The sequence below is a fragment of the Hakea prostrata genome, chromosome 3 (assembly GCF_041222555.1).
Source record: "Hakea prostrata isolate BN-2017 chromosome 3, UWA_Hpros_2, whole genome shotgun sequence".
Taxonomy (NCBI): Eukaryota; Viridiplantae; Streptophyta; class Magnoliopsida; order Proteales; family Proteaceae; genus Hakea; species Hakea prostrata.
The window spans coordinates 3,160,519-3,186,273 of record NC_142602.1 but is presented as its reverse complement, the minus strand read 5'-3'; the positions used below and the strand labels follow the sequence as shown (position 1 = coordinate 3,186,273).

The 25,755-nt window shown below is 37.2% G+C and overlaps 2 protein-coding genes across 6 annotated transcripts; both read right to left on the bottom strand.

The window, feature by feature from the left end:
* Window positions 1-1,504: 1,504 nt before the first annotated feature.
* On the bottom strand, window positions 1,505-7,721 carry LOC149020049 (Lojap-related protein). The gene is made up of 4 exons (XM_089148076.1): window positions 7,327-7,721; window positions 7,127-7,214; window positions 6,921-7,018; window positions 1,505-2,089 (listed from the first exon to the last, which is right to left on the bottom strand). The coding sequence occupies exons 1-4, from the start codon at window positions 7,606-7,608 to the stop codon at window positions 2,018-2,020; spliced, it is 540 nt and encodes a 179-aa protein (XP_089004202.1). The 5' UTR covers window positions 7,609-7,721; the 3' UTR covers window positions 1,505-2,017.
* A 1,315-nt stretch (window positions 7,722-9,036) lies between these two features.
* LOC149020048 (RUN/FYVE domain protein) lies at window positions 9,037-17,480 on the bottom strand. Of its 5 annotated transcripts, none has more exons than XM_089148074.1 (8): window positions 17,296-17,480; window positions 17,084-17,131; window positions 16,051-16,969; window positions 15,783-15,891; window positions 15,446-15,566; window positions 14,572-15,315; window positions 12,075-13,953; window positions 9,037-9,754 (listed from the first exon to the last, which is right to left on the bottom strand). In XM_089148074.1, exons 3-8 carry the CDS (start codon window positions 16,244-16,246, stop codon window positions 9,321-9,323), a joined length of 3,483 nt encoding a protein of 1,160 aa, XP_089004200.1. In that variant the 5' UTR covers window positions 16,247-16,969; window positions 17,084-17,131; window positions 17,296-17,480; the 3' UTR covers window positions 9,037-9,320. The 5 variants fall into 5 exon arrangements, with proteins under 5 accessions (XP_089004200.1, XP_089004201.1, XP_089004197.1 ...); XM_089148075.1 differs by having other exon boundaries at window positions 16,051-16,902; XM_089148071.1 differs by having other exon boundaries at window positions 17,084-17,480.
* Window positions 17,481-25,755: the final 8,275 nt, after the last annotated feature.

The window sequence follows — 25,755 nt, the reverse complement described above, 5'->3', positions numbered from 1 at the left end:
CTTAGCACCCAAAAGATTTTAATTTTTTTTAAATTTATATATAAATAGAAATGAAAAGCTAAAGTTATTCTCTGTCCTCCTTTTAGACATATAAAAAGATTTCCTCTTCATGGACTGGAAGTGTGATTATCAGTCTAGCTCTAAAACTATTACAGGCATATGATGTCATCTCTGCTGTTCCTCTTCTTATTGCTGTGATGTGAATTGAGAGCCTACCATTTGAATCTCTTGCACCTTTTGTTTTCTTCTGTCATTATTGTGTTCATGTTTCCATAGACCACTCATGTGGAAATCTACCATAGGATCCACTGAGAAATAGATTTCATCTGAGTTACAACATTGTACAAGAACATAATCCCCATTCATCTGTTCTATGGTGCCGATCTCTATCAACATGGTTTAAAAACATGGAATCAGGTCAAACTCCATAGATGGAAAATCAAATCAGGTAAATTTGCTTTTCTGTTTTTTTTTTTCAATTTGAAGAGGTGGAGTGGAAGTTCATTCTCCAGTTTGGGGATTAAAAAGTGGGTGTGAGAAGATTGACACAAATTTGACTTCTATCTCTGGGGAGAATATGGAAGTCAAGTGTCCATTCTTTGATTCTCCACCACCACTACTGCTGGAATGAGAAAGCCAGGCCACTCCTTTGGCAAAGGAGTCGAACCTGGAGATGGGAAGACTCAACACTGTTGCCCAAAGAGAAGATTGCAGCAGATACCTGAAAAGGATTTCACATATATTTCCACGCAGTGAAGGAGAAAAGACAACAATGTGTGTGGTGTGACTATGTGATCCTTTTGAGTATAAAATTTTGGCATCGATTCGGTTCAGTTCGGTCTGGTTATGGATCCAGCATAGCATAAACTGAAACCAAATTTGGATAACACATAGATGGAACCAGATACAGGAGTCAAACCAACTTGAATATCAAATTTCTGAGCCAATTCAATTCACTTTGTCCTTCCTTAACTGAAGAATCAATTTACAACCTAACACAGATACAGGGAAGGGTTTGTCTCACTGCCAGTGAAAGAAGAAACCTAGATACCACAAAAATAAAGGTTGGAAGCATGTTATCAACCCCGTGGGACTCCATATGTTCATGACAGAACAGTAACAACACAGGTCCCTGACTCATTATGTGAAACCCCTGAATTAAAGATCACAAACTATAAATTGGTTTAACCCCCCCCCCCCAAAAAAAAAAAAAAAAAAAAAAATTGATTGGCTAACCCAAAACTAATGCAAAGTACTAACTAATATAAGTTGATGACAAGAACTATCAAATGATTAACAGGTGGGAAGAACCCCACTACCAGGCCCTCAAATAGCATCGTTAATGGTTGTCAATGAAGTCAATCTGTCACTTTCCAATAGCTAAAATTATTCATCTTAATTTCGAATGAAATGATCGTTTTAATCAATGATAAGTACTACATATATTTTATTTTTCAATACAGTACAATAAAATCCTCTCTCTCTTTTTTTTTTCTTCTTTTTCGGCCAACAGGTCCAGTATATCTCTCAACAGTATACAAAAATACAATGTCGGGAGGAAAAGAGAAATAAATAACCCCAATCATGTTTTGACGAAGATTTTCATTAATTGGGTCTCATTCAATTAAGGTTATACCAAAAGACCTCGCCTCACAGAGTTGCAGGCAGTTAGCATTTCATACATAAATACAGAGAAGCAGCGGCACTTAACCCCAAGTAGCAGCAGATTCAATGACAGATTTTAGAACATTACCAAAGAATAAAATCAAACTAAAAGGTTTTCGTAATTCAGATTACCAGGACAATGTCAAATCTCACCACAATGCCACGAGATGATGAATGCTACAAACATTAAGAAACACTGCTCTACCACGCTATAAAAGTGGACTAGTAGCAGCAGCAAAGCCCAAATAGCAGCATCTTGGGTACTTAAATTCTTGAGGAGCCTACTGATGAGTAGTTGGATATTATAGGATAGTGCTCTACAAATGCATACAAATTCGGTATGTAAGTTTCGTCAAGCACCTTTTTGAGCCGGTTTCTTCGAGTTATTCTTGCGACGAGTCTTCACAAGGACCTTTTCCAAATCCTAATAATAGAAAATATAAATTTAGTAGTAGTCAAAATTGCTTCATTGGTAAAAACATAACAAAAAACTGATGAAAGGGTGATGGTCAACATTTCCAAGCAGGCTATGGGTTTCCTCTAATTCCCATATAGTTTTTGCAAAATTAAGAGGGATGGCAGTATGGGAATGAGAAAGCAATACAGACACTAATGGAAAGAAGTTTCATGACCTCGTAGAAAAATATTAGTCTGAATTATCCAGGATGGAGGACAGACTAGAACATTAAATGCATTGACGTGGACTGCATTTCACCTCTCTTTCTCACTATATCTTTGATGAGCTGTTGTATGCAGAAGATTGTATCCAAGGTTCAGGTTTAAGTCATATAACTAAATTGGGGTTTTGAAGAAGAAAGACAAACAAAAGTTGCTAATTTCACTATTATGTGAAATCCCCTAGAATTCTAACCCGAAACCCATCTTGTAGGTCCGAGAACCTGGAAGCCGAGTAGAAGACAGTTGTGGGCCATCCAAGTAGAGACCATTGGATTGGAATCTAAACCAATGGGATTGGATGATAGAGATGAAGAATTTGAAATTTTGCTAAGTTTTGGAAGAAGATCTGACACAAAACCCGAACTGGTGCATTTGGAAGGTCCCCAAGTTCAAGTAACACTCACTTGTTGTGTATGTATGCTAAGTGGTATAACAATACCATGGAGCAAGCACCCAAGAAACACCAATCCTTAAGCGAATTCTAGGGGTGGGTCGATTGGGTGGGAAGCCCAAGGCGACCATCCTAGACAACTCACCTTGGTGCCCGTGGGTGAAAAGGGTATTTTTGAGATTTTGCATTGTGGACCCTTATTTAAAGCAAATTTTGCCCTAAAACATATTATTTTATTTACAGTCGTTAGAGAAAGCCAATTGTTTCGGAGAAGGAAGAAGTTGTGGAACTAATCAGAAAAATGATACAAGTTTCTAACTGTGAAATTGAAGGTAAGTTAATTCCTCCTTTTTACTAATTCATCTCTTTTAATTTTATTGATGGAGAAAACCATGCGGGAAGATCAATTTAATCTAGGGAACCTAAACCTTGATCAGATCTAACAATACTATTGATTCCTCAATCACTCTATAATACTGAATTTTATTACTTCACGGAATGATTTCGAAAAGACCTAGATCATGTTTTGTTTAATTATTGCTTAGATTTGAGTCTTGGATTTGTTAATGTGATTAGACCTTGTTTTTGGGAAGCCCTAATTGTTCTCGAAGTCATTAGAACCCAAAAAACGAAGCTGATGAAAACCTTGTCATGTTGCTATCCGTGCGCGTTACACGGGCGACCCACTCTGCTCTGTTTGGGGTGACCCACCCTTGGGTTGATTGGAGGGTCTCTCGGGGCAACCACCCCAAGCTACCCACCTCCCTGTTGTTTGAAGTTTGATTTTATACTTCAATGCTTGACTTTCTAAGTTAATTCTAACATGAACCAATAATTATTTAGGATAATTTGGGACGTGTTAGGCCATTGTTTGGTTCACTCTTGAAAGGTTATAATCTACTTGTCAAATGGGGAAATTCAACAATGTATGCATATGATTGAAGCTTGATTTATTATTAAACATTCATGATGAGTTATATACTTATATGCTGCTATTATATGATTCTTTGTTCATATATGATCTGAAATTACTTAGAACCATACTCTATCTATGCTTTATTGAATCATGAAGTGTTATGGTTGAGTGTGGGATTAACAAGGTTATGCATAAACTTGACATGTGGTTGTGGCAAGACCATTGCCCTTAGAACCTTAGTATAGACATGTAGTTTAGGTTACACATCTAGGATATCCAGTTGCACATGGTTAGGTAACACCCATCATGTCGTTACCTATCGGCGGGGGTATTGATGCCAAGTGACCCGTGGCAGCACAGTGTTGGGTTGGTGCGCGCCAAGACCGGTAGCCAACCCGTGAGGAGACACAACCACACCGTGGGGGCCATTCATTAATAGGGTTGCATATGGTAGGGTTGGGCTTATGGGCATTTAAGACCTGTAGCCAACCCGTAAGAGGACATGAGAGCTTCCCTCTAATCATATGTGAATGACCAATAAGGTTAAGAGGAGGTGTAGTCAAGAATTGGTCGGTGGCATTGGGTGCGTTAACTCTAGGTAAAGAATGATACTGAATCGAGTTAGTCGGTGCCATAGAGTAGGTATTTGAACCGAGGACGATGTGATTAAGTAGATGACTTGCATTGTGCTAAGTATTACCCAAACATGCACCGGTACTCATGCCAACAATCGTGCTCAAAGAGATGGCCCTAATCACCAGTACGTTAGAAGCCGTTGGGGTCTATGTGAGACTACTTAGAAGAGGCTAGTGGCATTGGTTAAAGTATAAGAACATCATTGTATTGCATTGCACTTACATATCATATACTCATACATTCATTTCTCATGCCTTGATTATGTAGATATATACTACCGAATCACTTGTTGAGTTCTTTGAAATTCATTCCTCATGAATATTTCTTTTTGATTACAATGAACCAACAGGAGAGGACTCCGACGCACATGGAGACACATGCCCCTACTGGGACTGCTCCTTTGGAGTCCAACCCTTCTAAGCATCACTAGATCACATACAAGAGTGTGGTGGCCCTGTAGCAATTATTTATGTTCTCTTCCGCTTTGTTAGACTTTATTGTGACCTCTAGAATTGACGCTTAGAAAAGAAATGTAAACCTTGGAAGTTTTGAATTCCTATTTTATTTTTAGTTTGATATTGTTTATTCCCAATTGTGATACTCTTTGGAAATATTCTCTGATACTTAGTATTAACTAACTATTAGATTTGCTGTTACTTGACTATGATTATGTTATTATTTGAAATGGTTGGTGATTGCGTGTGAACCTAATCTTGTGATTGTGGATCACTCCCTCGGGTATTTGGATAGATCCGATACCGGTTGGGTGGATGTGACAAATTAGGTCCAAGGCTTTGAGACTAACAAAAGGTGGAGATCAGATGTGGTTTGCATGAAGTTAACCGCGGGAGTTTAAGGAGGCCAATAGAGTAACAAAACAGTTTCAGAGGTTTAAAAACCACCTGTAACGGATAAGAAATAGAAGAGAAACAAGAAGCAAGAGTAGAAGCAGCAGTGAGAACAACTAAACTAGTCAATCTACCTAAGCATGTAGAAAAATCCACCATCACCACCATGAATGATAACTAACCTAGGAATCCACAGCATGTAGAGAAATCCATCTTGACCACCATGAATAATGAATCCTTATGGCATCAGCAAAGAGATAGAGGACCATATTAATTCTGTTCTATTCTGAAGTGAAGCGGCAAGTATATGGTGCACGTCACTTGGGCCTAAGTAATTGCTTACTAGTGTAAGTAGGTAAGTATATATTCCTCAAACTAATTATATGGAACTAACAACCTCCTCCACCTCAACGCGTTATCCATAGAATTCTTAATTACAAGTGTGGCTTCAATAGACAACATAAAATACCTCCTAGCCCATTTAACCACTCAATTCTTAGTGAACACTACCAAAAGATGCATCAAAAAGTAATCCTGGATATGCCTAAAGAAGACATTAAATAGGAGAGGAGAAGCACAATCATCAACCAATATGTGGCTGTAGCAACGCACAAAACAATCACACAAATTTTCAATACAATTTTATTCTATACCACAGCAAGATTACAACCACATATATATAATTAACCACTCCCAATAAAACAGAAATTGACTACAACGTAAAATGGAAATATCAGCAAACAAATAAGACAAAATAAAAACTCTAATGTTGTATCAAATTCTATCTAAAGCTCCGTAAAATTGATTCAATAAAGAACCAGGCCTTCTCCAATCCTTCAATCTGCATCAATAAATATATGCCACCATGCCAGGCATACATGTAACACTTTTGGGTAAAAACATTAAAATTAATATATTACAGACCAAAAATATTAATTCAAATGTCAGAATAACCTTTTTATGGGGTAAAGGTAACCAAGGTTGAGACTTCAGAGACTTAAGAGAATAAAAATGACATAAAAGAAGGTGAAGAGTTGTCTGATCAACCATATCACTGGGGGAGTAGGATATGATTCTAAATCCCAAGGTTTTGAGTTACCAAAGGAGATTCAGGATAGGCTACTAAAAGAGAAGGTCCATCAGTTATCTCTGAGACACACTCAAAATTTTTGGAGCTTTCCAATTTGGCACTCCAACAACTCATTTCTGTTCCACAATCTTGCCCCATGCCCAGAACTATCCTGTAATTTGGTATATTTTTCGGCTACTAAAAAGAAGGTCCACAGTCTCTGGCACCCAAAATTTTGGAGCTTTCCAATTTGGCACTCCAACAACTCAATTCTGTTCCACAATCTTGCCCCATGCCCAGAACCATCCTGTAATTTGGTATATTTTTCATTATCTTTCTTTGTAATGTAATATCCTAATCAGGTTCTCATCCAATGCCCAGGCACTCTTCAAACAGAAAAGCACTCCATTATCGGGCTAAGAAAGACAAACCTCAGGATCTATGGTTCTAGACTTCTGCTATGCTAACATACCCATTATAATGGACAACAAGACGCTAGTTATAGCTTCTTGCATTTTCCATTAATTCCATGTTTAGAATCCATTATTTTGGTATACTCTAACAGGATTAAATCAAATCCTTTATCCCTTTAAAGACTCAAACTGCTTGCTTGTGAATCTCACTCAGCATCCAGATTCTAAACAAAGTACGAATTCGGAGGTTAAATATCAAAGCCTCAAATATGCGTGGTAAGAATCGAGCACTTCTCATAATCACCTCGTTCGATTCCGAAGAAGACATTTCCGTGGTCCACAGGCTTTCCAAATTATAATATGCTCTGGCTTTCTCGTCAAGGGCGTGAACGATCACCGTGCCTGCTTAAGAGTAGCACCCAGATAATAAAATTTAAAAGGCAACTCAACACAGTAACCCTAGGGCGAAAGCAAAATAGAGATTCAGATTTCAATAAATGGAACGCGTACCTGAATCGACGACAATCCATTTCCCTCCTTCTTGTCCTTGGACGCTAGGTAACAACAAACGCTGAGCCCCTTTCTGCTTTTGCTTCACCTATTGATGATCAAACACCAGGGACACCAAATTATCGAGGAGACATCGTGTATCAACAGGAATTGAGCAAGAACAAGATAAATAATGAAATTAATTAAGTAAACACACCTGCCTTATAAATGAGGGCTTCAGCGATGTTCCTGACGTGCCAGGTCGATCTACCGGTGGCGATCACCATGAAATCAGTCCATTCGCACTGGTTTCGAACAGGAATCACCTTAACATCGTCTGCCTTGACGTCGTTGAGAATCTTCTCTACCTCTTGGATGTTCAGGAACCCTCGATGGCTCTCGGAAAACGAAGACAAGGAGCGATGGAACCCTGAAAATTCAGGTTTCAATGACGACAGGATTGGAGACAGAGAACGAACTCGAGATCTTAGGGTTGCTAGCATTATCAACGAATTGCGGCTTCGCCTGTAAGAGTCGTGGTGTTTTCCTACAAAATGAGAATGCCAAAATCCAAATTACGCTGAGAAAGGTGTTCACAACGAATCAAATCTGGAACCGGGTCAAAGAAAAATACACAAAAAGAGACCGATACAGAAGACTCTACACATTTTGAACCCGGTACGCTCTGCCGGTACAATTCACTCCTTATGGTTGGTTTACGCATAAAAATAGATCAATTCCGACGACTTTCAAACATCTAACTCTGAGAGATTTGGTGTAATAAAAAACGAAGCGTTTGATACCTTATTGGCCCTCAAATTATTTTTGCTGTGGATGTAAAAAAAATTATGTTATTGTGCAATTAGAGCTTAATTTAAGTTTCTGAGGCCTAGAAGATGCGTCTGAGCTCAGCTTAAACCTTCCTTGGGCTAGAGGTGACCAACACTTTGATGGGCTTGTTGAGTTGTTGTGAGCCCTATATAAAGGATGTTAGTTCCTCCTTTAAACCTTAATTTTTTTTATCACATTATTCTTTGTATTAATAGTAGAGAGATTATTCCATCAAGTGGAGGAGGAATCTAGAATCAACCTTAAATTCACTCTTGTATGCTGAGAGGCTAATCATGGTGGCTTGCTTAGCTAAGGAAGAAGCAACTATCTATAGGATACCTTTGGAGAGAGCAAACTTGATGGAGGAGAAGGAAGTTGCACATACTTCGATGTTGTTAATGATGTGAAAGAGCTTCCAAGGGATTGCAATAGTACATTTGATCATATTATCAATGCTTGATTATCACCTTTTAGGTGCAGTTGATGGAATGAGAGTTAGGAACTCCATTGAAGCTCACAGTTGACTGCCTTTTAGGTGCAGTCGATGAAATGAGAGTTGGGAACTCCATTGAAGCGCACGGTGACAGCCAAAGCTTTGGAAGTAATGAAATCTTGCAGACCACGACACTGTGCGAAGGCAAATAGAAAGTGACCTTATGCATCCCTTACCACCCCACCATATCTTGCTACTTATAGTTGTGCGAAAGATGAGCCATCCACATTGAATTTAACAAAATTAGCTGAAGGTAATTCCCATTTTCAATTTATGCCGGACATTGACTTCACCAGAAGATTCAGGCCACTCTAATTGAATTAGCATTAACCTCAAGGGATTGCTCAGTTAGCCCCGTAGTTTGCCTCATAGTTTGAGATCAAGAATTCAATTCCCCTCAACATCAAGTTGAAACCCTAATTTATATCTACACTATATATGACAACTACCTAGTAAAGATGTAATCATAAGACGAATAAGCTGGTCTAACCAACCTCAGTTCCAGAAACAAATTAGTATTCCTGTGTATGTGTTTGTTTAAACATGACAAGAATTGCACCTTTCTTCGGTCAGGTTAAAACATGGAACTCCAAGTAAACAAGAAATGGGCAAAGGGAGCATACACAAACCTCCAATGGCTCTTGTGAGTCGTGATTACACCCAAGAAAAGAAAAACAAAACTTTACAAGATTATGTCACCGACACTATGTGGTGTGTAACAAATAAATGGGAACGAACTCAAACTGACTGGTACTCTTATGAATTGCCCATAGAACATAAGAATCTCTAAAATACAAACACTCAAGATCCATGGATACACTGAAGCAGAGAAGGGACACGTAGGGTTTTGTGCATTGGCCCTCAAAAAATTTGATCTAGATGCAAAACATTTCACATTATACTGCAATTACACTTTGATTCCAGCTTTGGAGGCTTTGTGCTATCAGCCTTGTATGGAGCTTCAGTATTATGTACCAATGATTCATTGGTCTTGTCATCAATCTCAGGCTTGGTTGATGGAGTCTTCACATCTGCTTCCACACGTCTCTGCCGAGCCTTCTGGGATTTCAGGTTGCGTTTATTTCCAGTCCTACTGCGTGGTTCCTTCCTCTCAGAACTTGGTTTACCCAACAAAGTAATCGTAGGACGGGAACCCTCGAGCTCTGGGTGAACTGAACTCTCCTTTTCTATCGCAATGGTAGCAGCCTGGTAGGCTAAATTATGAATGATAGAGCTACAGAAGAGTATAGTATCAGTTGCTTCTTCCAACGTCAAGCTTCTTGCTTGCTGCCCACTTTGGCCCTCCACTGTTACAGTTGATTCTTCTGCCAAAAGTGGAAAAATATAGCACAAGAGAACAAATCACTTCATAGCCAGCTCAAACCCCCCATTTTCAGACATGTCCAAGTAAACAATAACTATTGCAGTTGGGAAAACATTGAAGGTTATCACTATTATCCTTGAAGGTTCAAGTCAAAATAGTTAACAATTATGGGAGTTCAAGTCAAATTAATTAATGATTAATTACAATCAGCCTCATAGACACATCTCCACTAATCTTTACTGATTTACTTAGGAAAAAGGAATGTATGTACTTATAGGAAGGTACGTAATGCTCATGTAGTTCATATACTATCTCCTTTGGTCATATACCATCCTGATGCAAATAAATCCTCAACTTGGTATGACTCAAATAAGACATCAGAGTCCTCCATGGTGTGGAGAGGGGGTTTCTCTGTACAGCTCATTTCTAAGGAGGCCAATCTTGTTGTGGACTCTCTGGCCAAGAGGGCCCTGTCCTTGGCAAGTAGGATGGTTTGGTCCAATTTTGATCCTTGGCTTTTGGATTCATGTAATTTGGATGCTGGGTGTTCTCTCACCTCTTTTCAACAGAATTGCTTTCAAACCCACCCCACCCCCCCCCCCCAAAAAAAAAAAAAGGCCCTCTCTACCTAAATGCAATTGGCTACAGGATTATCTATTAAACTTTCAGCTGCAGTTTCGTAATGTTCTATTTCCTTCAAATGGGAAATATTTCAGGAGAGTCTTGAAGCAAGACCTGCTGCTGAGAGAGTCATCCACTGTTACAAGGAATGGAAGATCCATGCAGCTTGTGGTATAGTATTCTTCAAGTTTTAATCCCTGTTTTGGGTTGGGTTTGGCTTTCCACCCTTTATTCCCCTCAATTCCCTTATTGTATGCTTGATTTTTCTGTCATTGTCTACTCACTGTTTCGTAGGTATTCATCTCAGTCTTATGTTACCGTACTAACCCGTTCCAGCAACAGGATTTTGTGTCTTCAGTCCAGCCAATCCAATGACCTGTTTATTTGCTTCTCCGCGCTTCCTACCTTTTTAGAATTAGAACTGAAGGATCACCCGACTGTTGAATTGTGAAATGTTATTTGTCTTAGAAGTTACTGAATCCTGCCCTATTAGAGCTTTTATCTTCTGTTATCTCCAGTTCAAATCTTTCAATAGATCGTGGGTCAGCTTGATATCCTATTTTGAAGCATAATCAAATCAGATTTCAGCTATGTCCTGACCATTAGATTCTGAGATATTACAACATTCTATATCTTGTCTTTTTGTTACTAAACTAAGACTATTGTGTTTTTGTGCTGCTGTTAGTAGTGTTCTCTAAATCCGACCTTATTATCTTAAAAACATTAACTTGCCTTCCTGTCCTGCAGTTATTAATGTTCTCTAAATCTTTTCTTAATTATTTTGAACACATCAACTTGCCCTGCTGCATGGCAAGGACTCAGAGATGACTTCCACTGGCAGATTGTGGAGAATGGTCACTGCAGCTATAAGCCAAGGAATTTCACACTGATAAGTTTGTTTTCACTTGCAATTAAAAACAAGGGTCAGCTGTCCCTTCTTTATTTGACACAGCAAAGACTCAGTATGGGAGCCACACTTGGGTCTTATAAGCAAGGTGATCTAGCCAAACAATAAACATAGATATAGAACTCCCCATGAATAAACTAGCATTACATTAAACAGATAAAATAGGCCTAGGCATCTGTGCTCAAGCATTTGTAGAGGTAAATTCAGTAATGCTTAGATGGATGAAAGCAGAAACTGGTCTGGGGAGACCATCTCTTCAAATTGAGCAAGCTTGTTTTTTGCCCATCAATCTAAAAAATTTGTCAATGCTCCCATAGTTGGGCCATGCAAAGACAGAGGCAAATGAATTACCTAACCTATGGGATTCATAGAGATCATACATATGAGGTTGTGCGGCTACTTATACTATGGGATTCTGATAATTAGTCTTCTTTGTACAATAACTTCACATTGGCTAAAAAATATATAAAATTGAAAATGACATCTAAGAAACCATGAATGATATAGCCAAACAATAAACATAGATATAGAACTCCCCATGAATAAACTAGCATTACATTAAACAGATAAAATAGGCCTGAAAGTCTAAGCAGATATTCATTCTATTATACAGTGGGACATTCAAAATTCCACAATAGGATAATAAAATGAAACCTCAAATGGGTGTAGTGAGTGAGGGAGCATAACTATTAAAAGACACATCCATTCACAATGAAATACGGATCAGATGCACATTTCAAGTTAATATATGAGGAATAGGTGAACCCAAGTTCCTGAGCAAGAGAAGCCATACCAGGGATGCCATGAGCATGATTCAAGACATCAGAATCTGAAAAAGGAATTTCTGCATCCTTCTCTGCTATTGCAGGAGCTGAAGGTTCTGGGGATCCATCCACGGTGGTATTTGGTGAAACCACACTTTCAACTTGCGAATCAGATAAGCTATCATCAACATTTTCTAGTTCACCTGATGTCATTGCTGAACAGTCATAAGCAGGAGCCTCCACAATCTCAATTGCAGAGTCACCGTGCAACGTGTGATTATCTTCTACTGAAGAGAGCTCAGGGATCATGGTTGATATCTCTATATCTGAATTACTCCTTGTGCAATTTGGGAACTCTTCAGCAATCCGTGAAACACAATCGCTGTCATTTGGAACTACTGCCACTGAAGCATCATCCAACTGAAAGCAATGCGTTTGGCTTGATAATTCCAAGCCTGAAGCATCCACGACCGTACAACTCTCAGAGCAGTCTAGATTATCCGCTTCAATGAATGCAGCTCTCACCAAAGAGGAATCAGATTCACCTGATTTTTCATTGCTCAAACACGTATCTTGCTCATCAGTAAGTAGTTGTGTTTCCACTACAGCCTCATGCTCCACCCCACCAGCATCAAAATTTTCTTCCCTTGTACCCTTAGTGAGCAACAAGGCCTGATATGCAGGATTTGAGATTCCCGAAGAAGAGGATCCAGTTCTTTGAAGTTTTGTGCTAGAATCATTCCTCAAATTATCCAAGTCAAGTTTCTTGCCACTTAATTGCCTTTGAACCCGAACCTCTGTTTGTCTAGAAGAGCTCCAATCAACAGATGATGATGCTGAACCAAGCCCACTGGAGCTTCTCATGCTACTTCTGCTTTCCCTCGCATAAGATGGATCATCACAACTTATATTAGTCGCAGAAAAAGTCCTCCCTTGAACAAGAGGCCACTTGCTACTACTTGATCTTTTCAGCAATACAGAAATACCAGCACCTTCTGAAATATCAACCTTTAAACTTGGATGAAACGGTTGATCAGCATTGTCATAATTGGATAGAATGGAACCAACCGTTGGCTCTTTTTGTTCACAACCATCTAAATATAATTGAGGAGACGGACTGCCATGCAAGCAGTTCTGGGGTTCCTCGATGTTGCAACTGTGGTCTTGTTTAACAGTATAATGTTGGACAAGCACTGTTTCATTTCCACCAGTGATCCCCTGCACTTCAGCCACTTCTGTTTCATGCTCTAGTGCCCTGAAGGATTTATTTTCTGTGAAAGCTACTTCAACATTAAATGAAGTACCATGATTGTGTACTACAGGGAGTTCACAAGCAGCTGGAGTCAAAGATTCACTTTTCAAACTACAATCAGCACAGAGACCCTCATTCCCTTCCATAGGCTCCATTACCCGAAACTTAATCCCACAAATAGAACAGTATGCAACTTTTCCATGACCATCAAGTGCTTCAAAATCATTCTCAACATTTACATTTTCAGAAGCAGCTGACTCAACTACTGTAGCAGACAGAAGACCACTGAATTTTTCAGATTCACTTACTTCAGTTGTGGTCGTTTTATCAAGATCAGCATACCCAGTATTCGTTCCATCATCAACACCCCCATTCATCTCATCCACTTTATCAAATACAAATACTTCATCTTGAGCATCAACAACTGGTGCTTTTCCCCAGTTACTAGCCATATCATCATGATCATGGTCACTACCCTCAGTATCAAGTGCAACACATGCACCTAATTCTGAGCTTGCATTGCTGCTAGTTGTGACTGAGGAGTTCATAGAGGCCATGGGACGATGTGCAGAGCTTGTTTTCCCAACATAGAAAGTAGTACTAGGTACACTTGATAAAAGCGGCCTAAACATATTCTGAGGAGTCTTTCGGTTATCCTACAAACATGCAAGACCATAACCAGTAAATGTTCTCTTCCCTACCATATGACATGCAGGAAAGGAATTTTTTAAATATCTACAAAGCAATGAGAAAAAAAAAAAGCCTCCCAGAACTTGTTTAAGAAAAATAATGAAAGGTGATAACCTAGATTTTAGAATGACTCACAGAAGAGTCTACTTAGAACAGATTGCGAAATAAAGTAATGCAGAAACAATAGAGATTATTACTTTGTTAAGAAATTATTCTAAACGGAAAAAGTTAGCCTGATTGCTTTAGTTTTCTGTTCATTCTTATGAGACAGCTAGATTCTAATAATTTAGTCTAAACAAATAAATTAGAATTCGAAATAATCACCAAAACTAGGTTAAATCAATAACAAACACAACGAAAATGCCACCTTATATCATTATAACATAGATACTAATAGGCTTGTCATGAGCTCCTACAAATTGCTACTGGCTTACAAATTAGATAGTTGAGTTGCCTAGTCAGACGCATGCTGCACCAGAACTCAACCAACCAAAACTACTAATGTACTTTGATTATATCAATCAGAGGTTTTAATTGTAAGAAAACATTTACAATAGTAACTAATTATACAATCAGAAACATACCATTTGTCGAAGGACTGAATCAAAAGATCTTTTTGGCGCAGAGCTTGATAGTGTTTTGGATGGCTTTCTTGAGAATGCTGGGGCTTTGCTATTCGGAAATGCTCCAGCTCTCCTTACCATTGAGTGATCTGAGATACTCACTGGCAGAGATTGCAGGGACTCTGTATCATCATCACCAGATGATGCTACAGAACCCTTACTCCGAGAGCTGAATCGGTCTCTATCATTACCAAAGGATGAACTACCACTTCGAGAAGCAGTTGGTGACATTGATTGCCTCCTGATGTTTGAGGGGGTATCCTTCCCACTCCTGGATGCTGGTGACGAGCCCCTTACATATGATGCTGGCCGGTCTGCTAGAGAAGTACGAAGATTAGGGGGTGCCTCAGAAGAGAAGCCTGGGATAGTCGACTGCCATGCTCGTATTTTCGGGGAAGCAGAGTTGCCACGACTTGTGTTTACAGGTGAAGCTCCCCTTTTTGACACAGTAATGGTACCACTTGATCCCGTGCTCATCCTCCTGGTAGTGGGAGTAGAAGATCTATGAGTAGGTGTTGATGGTTTAGATGGGGGAGTAGAAGGTCTCTGTGATGGTGATGCAGGACGTTGAATGGGAGGTGGACTAGAATGAGGAGCTGAAGATGGCCTTCCTCTTGGTTGAAATGTATTACTTCCAGACCGAGGTGATGGGCTCAATCGATGTGGACTCGCACTACTTCTATTGGTCCTGTAACTCTTCTCCATCTACACACACACAAGCATTATGAGCATTAGCAGAAAGAATACAGAACTTAAATTCCAAAGGAATATGCTTTGCTCATATGCAAATAAATGATAAGTACACCACTAAACAGACAAGTGATAACAATCATACGGCAGATGATCTTGGGATGGAAATGGGCTGGGTTTGAGGTCTGCCCCTAGAAGCAATACTGGCCACTGGGGTCTCATCATCCAACGAAGGGAAAAGAGGAGTTTCTGGAGGAGTCAACAACCTTCAATTCAAAAGCACCAAAAATCAGTACTACAAAGTGGAATTTGCTAGCTAGTGGAATAAAATTACAGACTATAAAGAATGATTGAAATATAACATAAATATGAGGTAGTGCATGAACAGCATAAGTTCTCCTTCCTTTGGAGGACTTTGCGAAAAATGATGGAGAGAGTCAACATCAAGTAAAATGCATTTTAAAAGTAAGAACATGACCCACCAGTCATAGTCATTTTTTTCACCATCTGCATCAAGCAGGTCACTGCTTTCTCCACGAACTGGAATGGAGATACCAAGCTTAATATCTGAAAAGCATTTCAATTTTGTTGCTGCAAAAATCGAAATGAATTTAGAATTAAATAAAGAATATTGATTATCTCCAGTCAAAAGATAAGAAAAATGAGGCATTTTCCAAAGAAAGAACACACAAAACATCCAATGTTAATCAAAGCACCAAAACCAACATAAAGGATGGGTTTGGAAATTACACAGTGAATCTTCAAGATCATCAGACTTGTCAAGTAAAAAGTTGTCTCTTTCTCTGCTCTGCACCTCGTTGAACAAAGCAAGATCATCATCTTTCTCCCTGGGGATAAATCCACCCTCAAGGCTGCGTCCACGTCTGTGATTCTCTGATCTGACTTCCCTTCCAGGAGAATATCTTAATGCTGGAGAAGGAGGCATCTTCCCTACTCAGATATCTCACAATGATATCTGACAGCCGCCCAAAATCAGACCCCAGTGCTTGCCATAATTCATTCTGTAGATCTCTCCCGTAAATAAGTTAAGACTAATGATCCTCCCTTTTAATGCCTAAACCCGTTTCCAGTAACTAAAAGCAAAAACCAAGCTGTCTTCAAATAAAGGTAAGTTAGCGAACTGAAATATTAATTCCTCAAAGGCTCAGCAACATCCTAAAACAGAAACCCGGATTCAAAAAGTCAAATCCGCAAAAAACTGACGGCAAGGATTAGTGCCTTCTCCTTAAGCATAGATGTCGTGATGAATCAAATCTCCAATTAGTCAGTGGAAATGAACCAGAGTCCCCGCATCTAAAAGCACGGACACTGTAAACTCCCCTTCCGAAGCAGAAGAGCAATTCCGAACAAACTGCTCACTTTAAGAGGGAGAGGTATGAAAGAGATCCTCAAATTCGTAGACAACTTCGCAATTACATAACCCTAGAATTTCACCAGCTGGGATCCCGGAAGTGTCCTTCAAGAGGGGAATATTAGAAGAAACCCAAAAGCATCCGTGTTAAGAACTCCTAGTATCAACAAATTTCCATCTTGAACAGTTAACGCAACTATGTTCTCATCTTCTTGCCCGCGGTTTCAAATCTTCAAAACCCACCGGACCAGACCCGTAAGTAAAGCATACATTATCTCTGAACTCTTCTCAGAGCTACTGAAACCAAAATACCAGTACGTATACCGATATCTCAAAAAAATTGAACTTCTCTATCCAAGAAAAAAGAAGAAGAAAAAAAAAAGAAAAAGAAATTTACAGTCTGCAACTTACAGTTACCGAAACCGAAGAGATCTTCCAGAACAGCCTGAAGCTCCTCTCCTGTACGATTAAGATCTCCAGTTATGACAACATTTGAAGCTCAACAGTCAATTCTAACATGGCAAATTCACAAAACTCTAATCTGCAGCATTTCGTGACACGATGACGAAAAGAAAATTGCAGATCAGAACAAAGTAGCCAAATCTAGTTGCAGAAACCCTAACTCATTCGAACAGTTCCACTCCATGAATTGAAGAGTACGAAACAGAGATCCAAAGAGTAACAGAGTAAATTAATTAGTTTAGCTCCTCTGGTTTCCTCTATAGCAAGTTTCCGTTCTTCTTTCTCTGCTTCTCTGCTCCTATGCCGTGCGGTTAGTATTGTTTTTCTTTTTTCTTTTTTCTTTTTTCTTTTTTCTTTTATTTATTTTTTATATTTTCCGATTTATTTTTATTGTCTCTGTTGGTTCAAGTATCTCTTTCTCTGCAAAAGCTAAAAACATTAAAAAATGAAAAAAAATAGACATTAAATAGTAAAATTGAGATTATGTTCTGTAATGAGAAAATTGATTATAAAAATAAGTCTATTAAGGGAAATATCTGTAATAATTATGAGTGATTTGCTATTGGTGGGTAGTAGAGCTCGATCGGAGTTGGACTGTCGGACGACTCGGACCGAGATGATTAATGATTTATTATTTATTATTATCAGCTACTAATCCTCACCTTTTCTATTTATAATTTCTTCTTCTCCAATCTCCATTCGATTCCCGATAGAGACTTTCGCACGTGTGAATCAATCAATGCGAATGAAGTTCTGCGGTTTTCGGCTGTCAGCTAGTTCGTGGGGAAATGATTCCAAGCTACGCCACTTCACCAACATCGAATGCACATGCACCTTGCCGTAAATTTCTTCACAGCCGATAATATTTAATAAATTCCTAAAAAAGCCACCTAGACACTGTGTGGGAGGAGTAAAAGAGTTCCGGATCCTCACCTGTCATGGGATTTTGCTTGGGAGCAGTGCCTACGTGGCACTGCTCCAAGCAGCTAACGCTCAAGATTGAAAGTTGAGTGATTGATTAAACACTAACCATAGATTTAAGGCATATGCAGAAAATCGAATTTAAGTGAGAGCAACGCCGGCTCCCCCCCCCGGGGCGGTCCGTTTGGAACCAAATGCGGTCGCCGGAAAATTTAGAATTTTTTTGGGCGGTAGACTATACTAACCGGGAAGGAAGAAGAAGAAAATTAGAAAAACTTGTTTCTCCGCCCCGCGGGGGGTTCAACTAAACGAGATGGATTTTGGAGTTGATTTTTTCTTTCCCAAAACTATAATGAGAGTGGGGAATAGAGAGAGCGAATAAAGTTTTCGGTGAGTATCGGAAGTTTATGGTTTTTCCAAACTTAAGATGCATTGCTTCCTTTCTGGTTATCGAGTCAATCACTCTTCTCCTTCCATCGCTCAACTAGTTCATCTGGGGTGCAGGAAAGTCCTTCTTGGTGTAGCGTTGTCTAGTTTGCGGAGTTAAACGATCCTTTGCCGTTTGCCTAGATGCGTTTGCAGATCATATGCTAAATAAAAGGCTGAGAAAACAAAGGTACTTAAAGGCTATTTTGGACTTTTTTTTTTAAATAATTAAACTTTTAATCTCAGTCTTTTATTTGGTATAAAGAGTGCACTACTGCATGCACAATAGATGATTTTTTCCCGGTAAAGAGTGACATCCTTGCGCTCTGGCATGGGACATGTTTAGGAAAGGGTTTATGTCTGCCTATTTTTAATTTACTTTATCAATGTTCAGAGGTGAACTTTTTTTACTAAATATATGGTGCAAGGAATATAATATAAAGAGAGCACAATTCTCTAGTTGTGTAGACTCGGTGGGTCTCATGTGAGACCCACTTAGGTTTTACTTATAATTTATTTTTATCAATATTTACTGTGTGGGCCCCACTACTAGTGTGTGGTTGGGGAAACCGTAATCCCTTGATGAGGAGGTGATCTAAAGACTATTATTGATGATATGTACCAATTACTTTAGCAGCTAATTCGTTAGTTGATTCTCTAATTACAAAGGCTCTGTCCACTGAGAATAATATGGAATTGCCTCTTTTCACTACTTTGACTTCACTTCAAAATGCTTGTAATTTTGAAGTTTTGATTTATTCCTTCTATGGTACTAAAACTAATACTCATAAGAGTTTTCAATCCACGCATAGATGTCAATGTGTCTAGCTCTTCATAAGATTCAGTCACACATCAATTTTACAAATTGAATTCAATTAAATGACGCACGCGAGAATGAAACAATTCATATCTAGACAATAACGTATATGTTTCGATGCCTGTGCACTCAATATTGCTTAAGTCTCTACATTATAAAAATAATGAGGGCATGGTTCAAGCGGTCAACCCATTCAGCTACTAATATTCGTGGAAAAATACAATTCAACTCTAATCGACCAACCTATCCATAAAATGTCTCAATCAATTAGAATTATTATGGAATCAAACCATGAAGGTCGAACCTTAAATGGAAAAAGCCTATTTAAAGTACTAACATAATCTTTTTGCGTGGTAGAATTAGAAAGAAGTTGGCCAAGAAAATTTGAGTTAAGTTTTAATTATAATTTTAACCCAAAAAAAAGGTTTTTAATTACAATTATTAGAGGTTATTAATTACATCTCTTCGTTAACTGCTTATTATTAAAGAAGAAAAAGTCAAATTTTCTTTTCTTTTATTTTTTCCTCCAATAAATTGATCAAAATTCAGTTTTTTTTTTTTCTTTCATTTTTTTAACTTAAATTTGTGACCAGATGATCAAATTTTATATCAACTGCACGTGACACACCAGCAGACACGTGAAGACGGCAAAATAGAAAATTTTATAGAAATTATAACATTTTTTGTGACTGCTTAGTGATAAACCGTTAGGTGTTAGAGATACCAAACGGTACAGTTGTCTCGCAATATAAGCTCTTATTAATTAAATAATAATTTAATAATATTGTTACGTACCTAAAATTTACAATAAATAAAATAGAGAATAATGCCTACCTGACAGTGACAGCCGCTCTAACTTGAAAACTTTTTCTTTTTATTATTTTTTATTTTATTTTTGGGGGTAAACCATTTCTAATTTTAGGAGGCTTAAAATGTAATATATCGATTTAATCAAATAGACAAATATTATATATATATATATATATATATATATATGTATGTATGTATGTATGTATCGATTAGTATCGTATGTTATCGTGAAATACTTTAAACCTTTGATATATTTCTCATTTCAAAAATAAAAATTAAAAATCATTTCATTGCAATTGACATCTAAACTCCATCCAACTAAATCTTAACTTTATATTCCATTAAGTTGTTATTTTTTTACTCCAAAATAAATATCTATCGATGTCAATATTTCACGCATGAAAAATGTATTAGGTTATATTGAACATCGATATAGTAAATCGAGAAAAAAATAAAGAAAAATCAAACACCTATATTATATTTGACTGAAAAATCAACATGACTACGACCATTATCCACTTGACAGTACCCAATAAAAGAAGATGATTAAGACCTAAATTGTAATGAATTTAAATTTAATGGCTTTGTTTCAACTTGAACTAGTACTAGGGTTCAACATAACTAAAGTAATTGAATAATACTTTTTTAATACGTTTCGTATTAATGTCCATGCATACACTCACTATTGTCGTTTCCACCAGTACATTGAACCACCTTATTAAATAATGCTATTGTACCTAAGTTGTTAATTTTTTTAATTTTTTTTGGCCAAACACATAAATTGTTCATTTGTTTGATCTCTATTCATAAATTGTAATGATATCGTACTTAAGTTGTTTATTTGTTGGATCATTATTCATAAATTCATTTGGTTAAATTTCATAATCATATCAACTAACTTTTCATTTACATCCATACTTTGTTAAAAGTATATTTATAGTATCCACCCATTATCAATCTCCAATTGAGAAATAAAATTAGCCATATTAATTGTTTATATTCTTTGGACACTCCACAAATTTATTCTCGTATTCTCTTTGAAGTGGCCCTCTCACCTTACAAAAAGAAACCGAAAAACAGAAGAAAAACTAAATTTGATGTGATAAACTAGATGGCTCATCCACCCATGATGAAGTAAGTCTCCATCACGAGAAAGGTAAATCATAACATGTAAGGAAATTCAAATTGAAAATAATAATAATAATATATTATATATACACCCTCTAAATTTTTATATAATTATGTTTATTATTTCTAAAATTTATCCTATTACATTAAAAAATAATAATGAATGGGGTTAAAAGCTCAAGATCAAATTAAGGAGAGTTGATCAAAGATCCACTTGAAGGAACTCTTCTATACCCTGAGGGGGTTCCTGAAAGAATTGCGATGTTGTTGTTCTCTTCGTCACCCAATCGTTGCTACTCTATTAATATGAATAATGATGATGTTTCCATGCAAAGCAACCAGTTCTTTTATCGCTACGACAATCATGGTCATCCTTTATTGACTTTAAGCACTCATCTTCAAACAATCTATTGCTTGTGAAGACTCATACTCCACATAAATGGGTAGCATATTTCTTTATACTACATGGCGGATGCCTATATAAACAGCATGGAGTTCAGTTTTGAGAACACTTGACTTGGGAATTATGTGCACAAAACCTTCCAAATACACCCCTTATATGAGCTGTAGAAACACCTCAAACTTGATTGAAATCCTTTTTACCGGATGCAGCATCCACATTGCATTTTAGCCACCCTTCTGTTGGTCACTTCCACTTTGCCTTCCTTTTAGCATTGGTGTGGTAGTGATAGTGAATCATGTTGCTGGGTCCAAGCTGCCTCCACTCGTGAGTATAATTTATGTATCGTTTCCACCCCTCCCCCTGGTCTAGTGAAGTCTTCTTCATGAATACCATGATTTCTTCAAACCCACAGTAGATATAGAATGATGCTGAATTTGGCTGACCATCTTTTCTATTACTATGCTATATTTCTACACATTTTTAAGTAAAGTCAATCATGACGACCACAACTAAAGAAAATTCATAGTTGATTCATTGGGATTAATCGTTTCCATATTCCACTTGCATATTGGCAATCTCTAAGGGTCTATTTGGTTACATGAGTCTGAAGATTTCAAATATCTAGAGATTTCAAATCTATGGAGTTATAATTTATAAAATTAGATGTTTGGTTGTGGAATGAAATATGTGGATTCATCCTAAAAAACTATTTGATTAACGTAATTTTTGTGAATGTGCAAACGTATAGCTTTTTTGAAATCTCTGGATTTCACCCCTTACCCATAAATCTAGAGATTTTTACAACCAAACGGGTATAATTCTCAAATTCATGAATCTAGAGATTTGAAATCTCTGGATTCACAAATCTCTAGATTCATGTAACCAAACAGGCCCTAAATACATGTAGACTAGTTTCGACTTCATAAAGATAGAAGTAGCAGAAGTATTGATTCATGAGTCCCATTTTCCACTTCCTGTCATTGGTTAGCAACCTGTTCATGTTTAAAACCCACATGAAACATTAGATGATAGAGCTATCTATTAATTTGTTTTTTTTTAATTCCTAAATTGCCCTCACATACCTTCAAATCACCCAAAGTAGATAAGACACGCCGAGAAGATTTTTTATTTGTAAATTATATTTACACCCCTACATTTGTAAACAATTATATTTACATCCCCTGATATTGCTTTTATTACAAGCATTCTCCTATGTGAATGTTGCATTTGCTTTTACATATTAAAATCAAATTCAGAGGTGTAAATGTAAATTTTTTTTTAAAGTATGTATAGAAATTAGATGGGTCCGTCATCTTCCCTAGGTCAACAAATTTGAAGTAGAGAAAAAACAGATCAATTTGAAAAGCTCTGAAACAAGTTTCAGAAGAATGTTTCAACAATGGTGGTTAATTTCATGGCTGCTAATCAAGTTCCAAAATCTGAGTAGGGGTGTTTCTCTATCATTTGTTCCTACAAATCATCTCAATGATCTTAGCTATTAAGTTCAGAATGTGATCTTCTGTTTCTTCCCATCAATCATTGCGGCCTTTTAATGCCTCAAGGAACCAAACCAGGAACACCAGCTAAGTCTTCAAGATCTCTATGTGTTCTTAGCCTACCAATTCAATAATTAGAAAGAGGCTGATGGGGTTCGATTATTAATAGCTCTCTTTTCAGGTCACCTGGTCCACATTTAGTTCCTACCCAGATCATAACCACATCACATAGCTTCGTTTAGAGTAACTACTAGATTGTTAGATAGAAAAATAGAGATGGTGACTGACTTTGGCAATGTATCGGCCGGGCGATTTTCAAAGACGTTTTGGTCTGTATTGAAGATATGTATCGATGGTTGAATAATATAATATAAATTGTCAAAATACATATGAAGTAATATAATTTATATAGAAAGCATTAAACTCTATCTTGACAAATAATGAAAATGACCATAAGAACAAAAAATCATTTTTCAATTGAGAAGTTTGCACGTCAAACCCATTTTCTTGCAACTGCTAGTCACATGGCTTGCAGATTGCCTTGAAACAGTTTGTGCTTTCAAAGATTCATATCTTTGTTCAAATTCGTGTCAAACGCATCTTCTAGTGTATGTTCAGGACTTATGGGGTTTGGAAGTTTTTTTTTTTTTTTTTTTATAACACGTTCTTCTTCTTCAATCTGAGCATCAAGTTCCCCAAAGTTTTGGGATGTGCAAGTCCATGAAAATTTTCCCCCTATATAAGATTCAGTGTCAATGGGCGAGCTAGTCACAAATAGTAAGAAATGCAAGAGTTTGCAACTTGTCACGAGACTAGATTTCTTCACTCTCATAAACTGGATCTATAATTATTGGTATGTATCGTTGTGTATTGCATCATACTGCTATATATCGCATTGTATCGGCCAATACATTGAGTGACACGAAAGACGATTTGAAAAAACAAAAATTTAGATATGTATTGGTATGTATTGTATTGCAGGGGCAGGGGTACGATACCGATATGTATCGGTCGATACGATACATACCAATACTTTAAACCCTGACTATGGTTAAGGAAACTTGCAATGAATTGGGTTACCAAGTAAGCAAGGAAGGAAGCAACTCTGTCACGCAGCCCTTTAAAGGTTATCTCATGATGCTTGTAATTTTGTAAAGCCGACAAAGTGGAACATAAAACTTTTAACAAGAGGTCGTTGGGATTAATTTGTGAAATTTGATATGGTTTTGATTTCGAATCAAATTTGTAGAATAAATTCTTTTTTCTTTTTGATCAATGTAGAATAAATTCGTATCACATTGAGAATGACGCCTTCGTTTCAAAACCAAAGCATTAGCACACGAGTATGACAATTTTATTAAGAAAATATCTAGTGAAGAAACTAATCATAGTGATTACGATTGACATTTGAAGGATTTGTGTTATACGCCTAATGGGATTTATTGTGGGCATGGGCATTAGATTGGGTCAATCTATAATAGAATATATTAAAGGGCTTGACTCAAATAATTCCATTAACTTCAAAACTTTTAACGTACTTATCAAATACGTAATATTTGGCATTAAAGCTAGTGCATTGTCAGTTCTTTTGTAATTTATGTTTGATGTCGATTTCAATTGACATTGAGACACAAACGGTCAAATAATCTGGATTTATTTTCTCCCTATTAATGTAAGATAAAACATCTTATGAAACGACGCTTTACCTTTAGATTAGACGCAACTAACACATATGTCAATTTTGCATCATGTCAACGGAAATTAATGTTGAAACTCATCTATTCAAGAATTTAATCAAAAAGATCAAGGGTCACATTATGGTGGATTAAGAGATTTTGGGTCATAGGAAAAAAAAAGTTTTTGTTCATTTAATGGTGAATAGAATTAAAATCAACTAATTATCATAAATTTGTAGAAAGTCAATGTTACCCTATTATTCTCTTCATGCTTGTATCTTTTAGGAACAAAAATACCAACTAGTTCGCATCGTTCTGCATATAATTAGATGACATGTTGTAAATATGTTTAAAACTTAATATTATTTTATATAAATATATGTTTTAATTATGTATTTTATTCTATGGTTTTATTTAGTCTCACATCGGGTTGAGAGGAGCTGATTATATCATTTATATATAGTAAGGGCCCATGTAGTATTAATTTGTGTGATACAAATCGAGCTTGAACCTGTTGTGACCCTGCCATGATTATATACACATTTTTTGTCCAGATTAGAATGTCTAAATATTTTAAAGAAATTACTACTTAAAACCCCCTCACCACTCCCATTAAAAAATAAATTAATTAAAAGGGTTAAATTGTAATTTAACATACTTCACCGTTTTCGCGTGGAAACCACGCGAGCAAGCAATGTATCTTTTGGTTAAAAAATGGAAAAGAACAAAGATAAAAAGAAGAATAGCCAATAGGGTTGTTCAGCGAAAGCCACCGGCCCTTCCACGTGCGGGGCCAGTGGGCCACGTGCTAGGCTTCTAGCCCATATTCTTTGGATTTTGTGTTTGGCAGCTTTACCCACCAATCATGATCCACTTTCCACTACGGCTTTGGGCCCATATTAGTTAACTAAAGCTCCACGGCCCATTCACCTACAAAGGCAGCA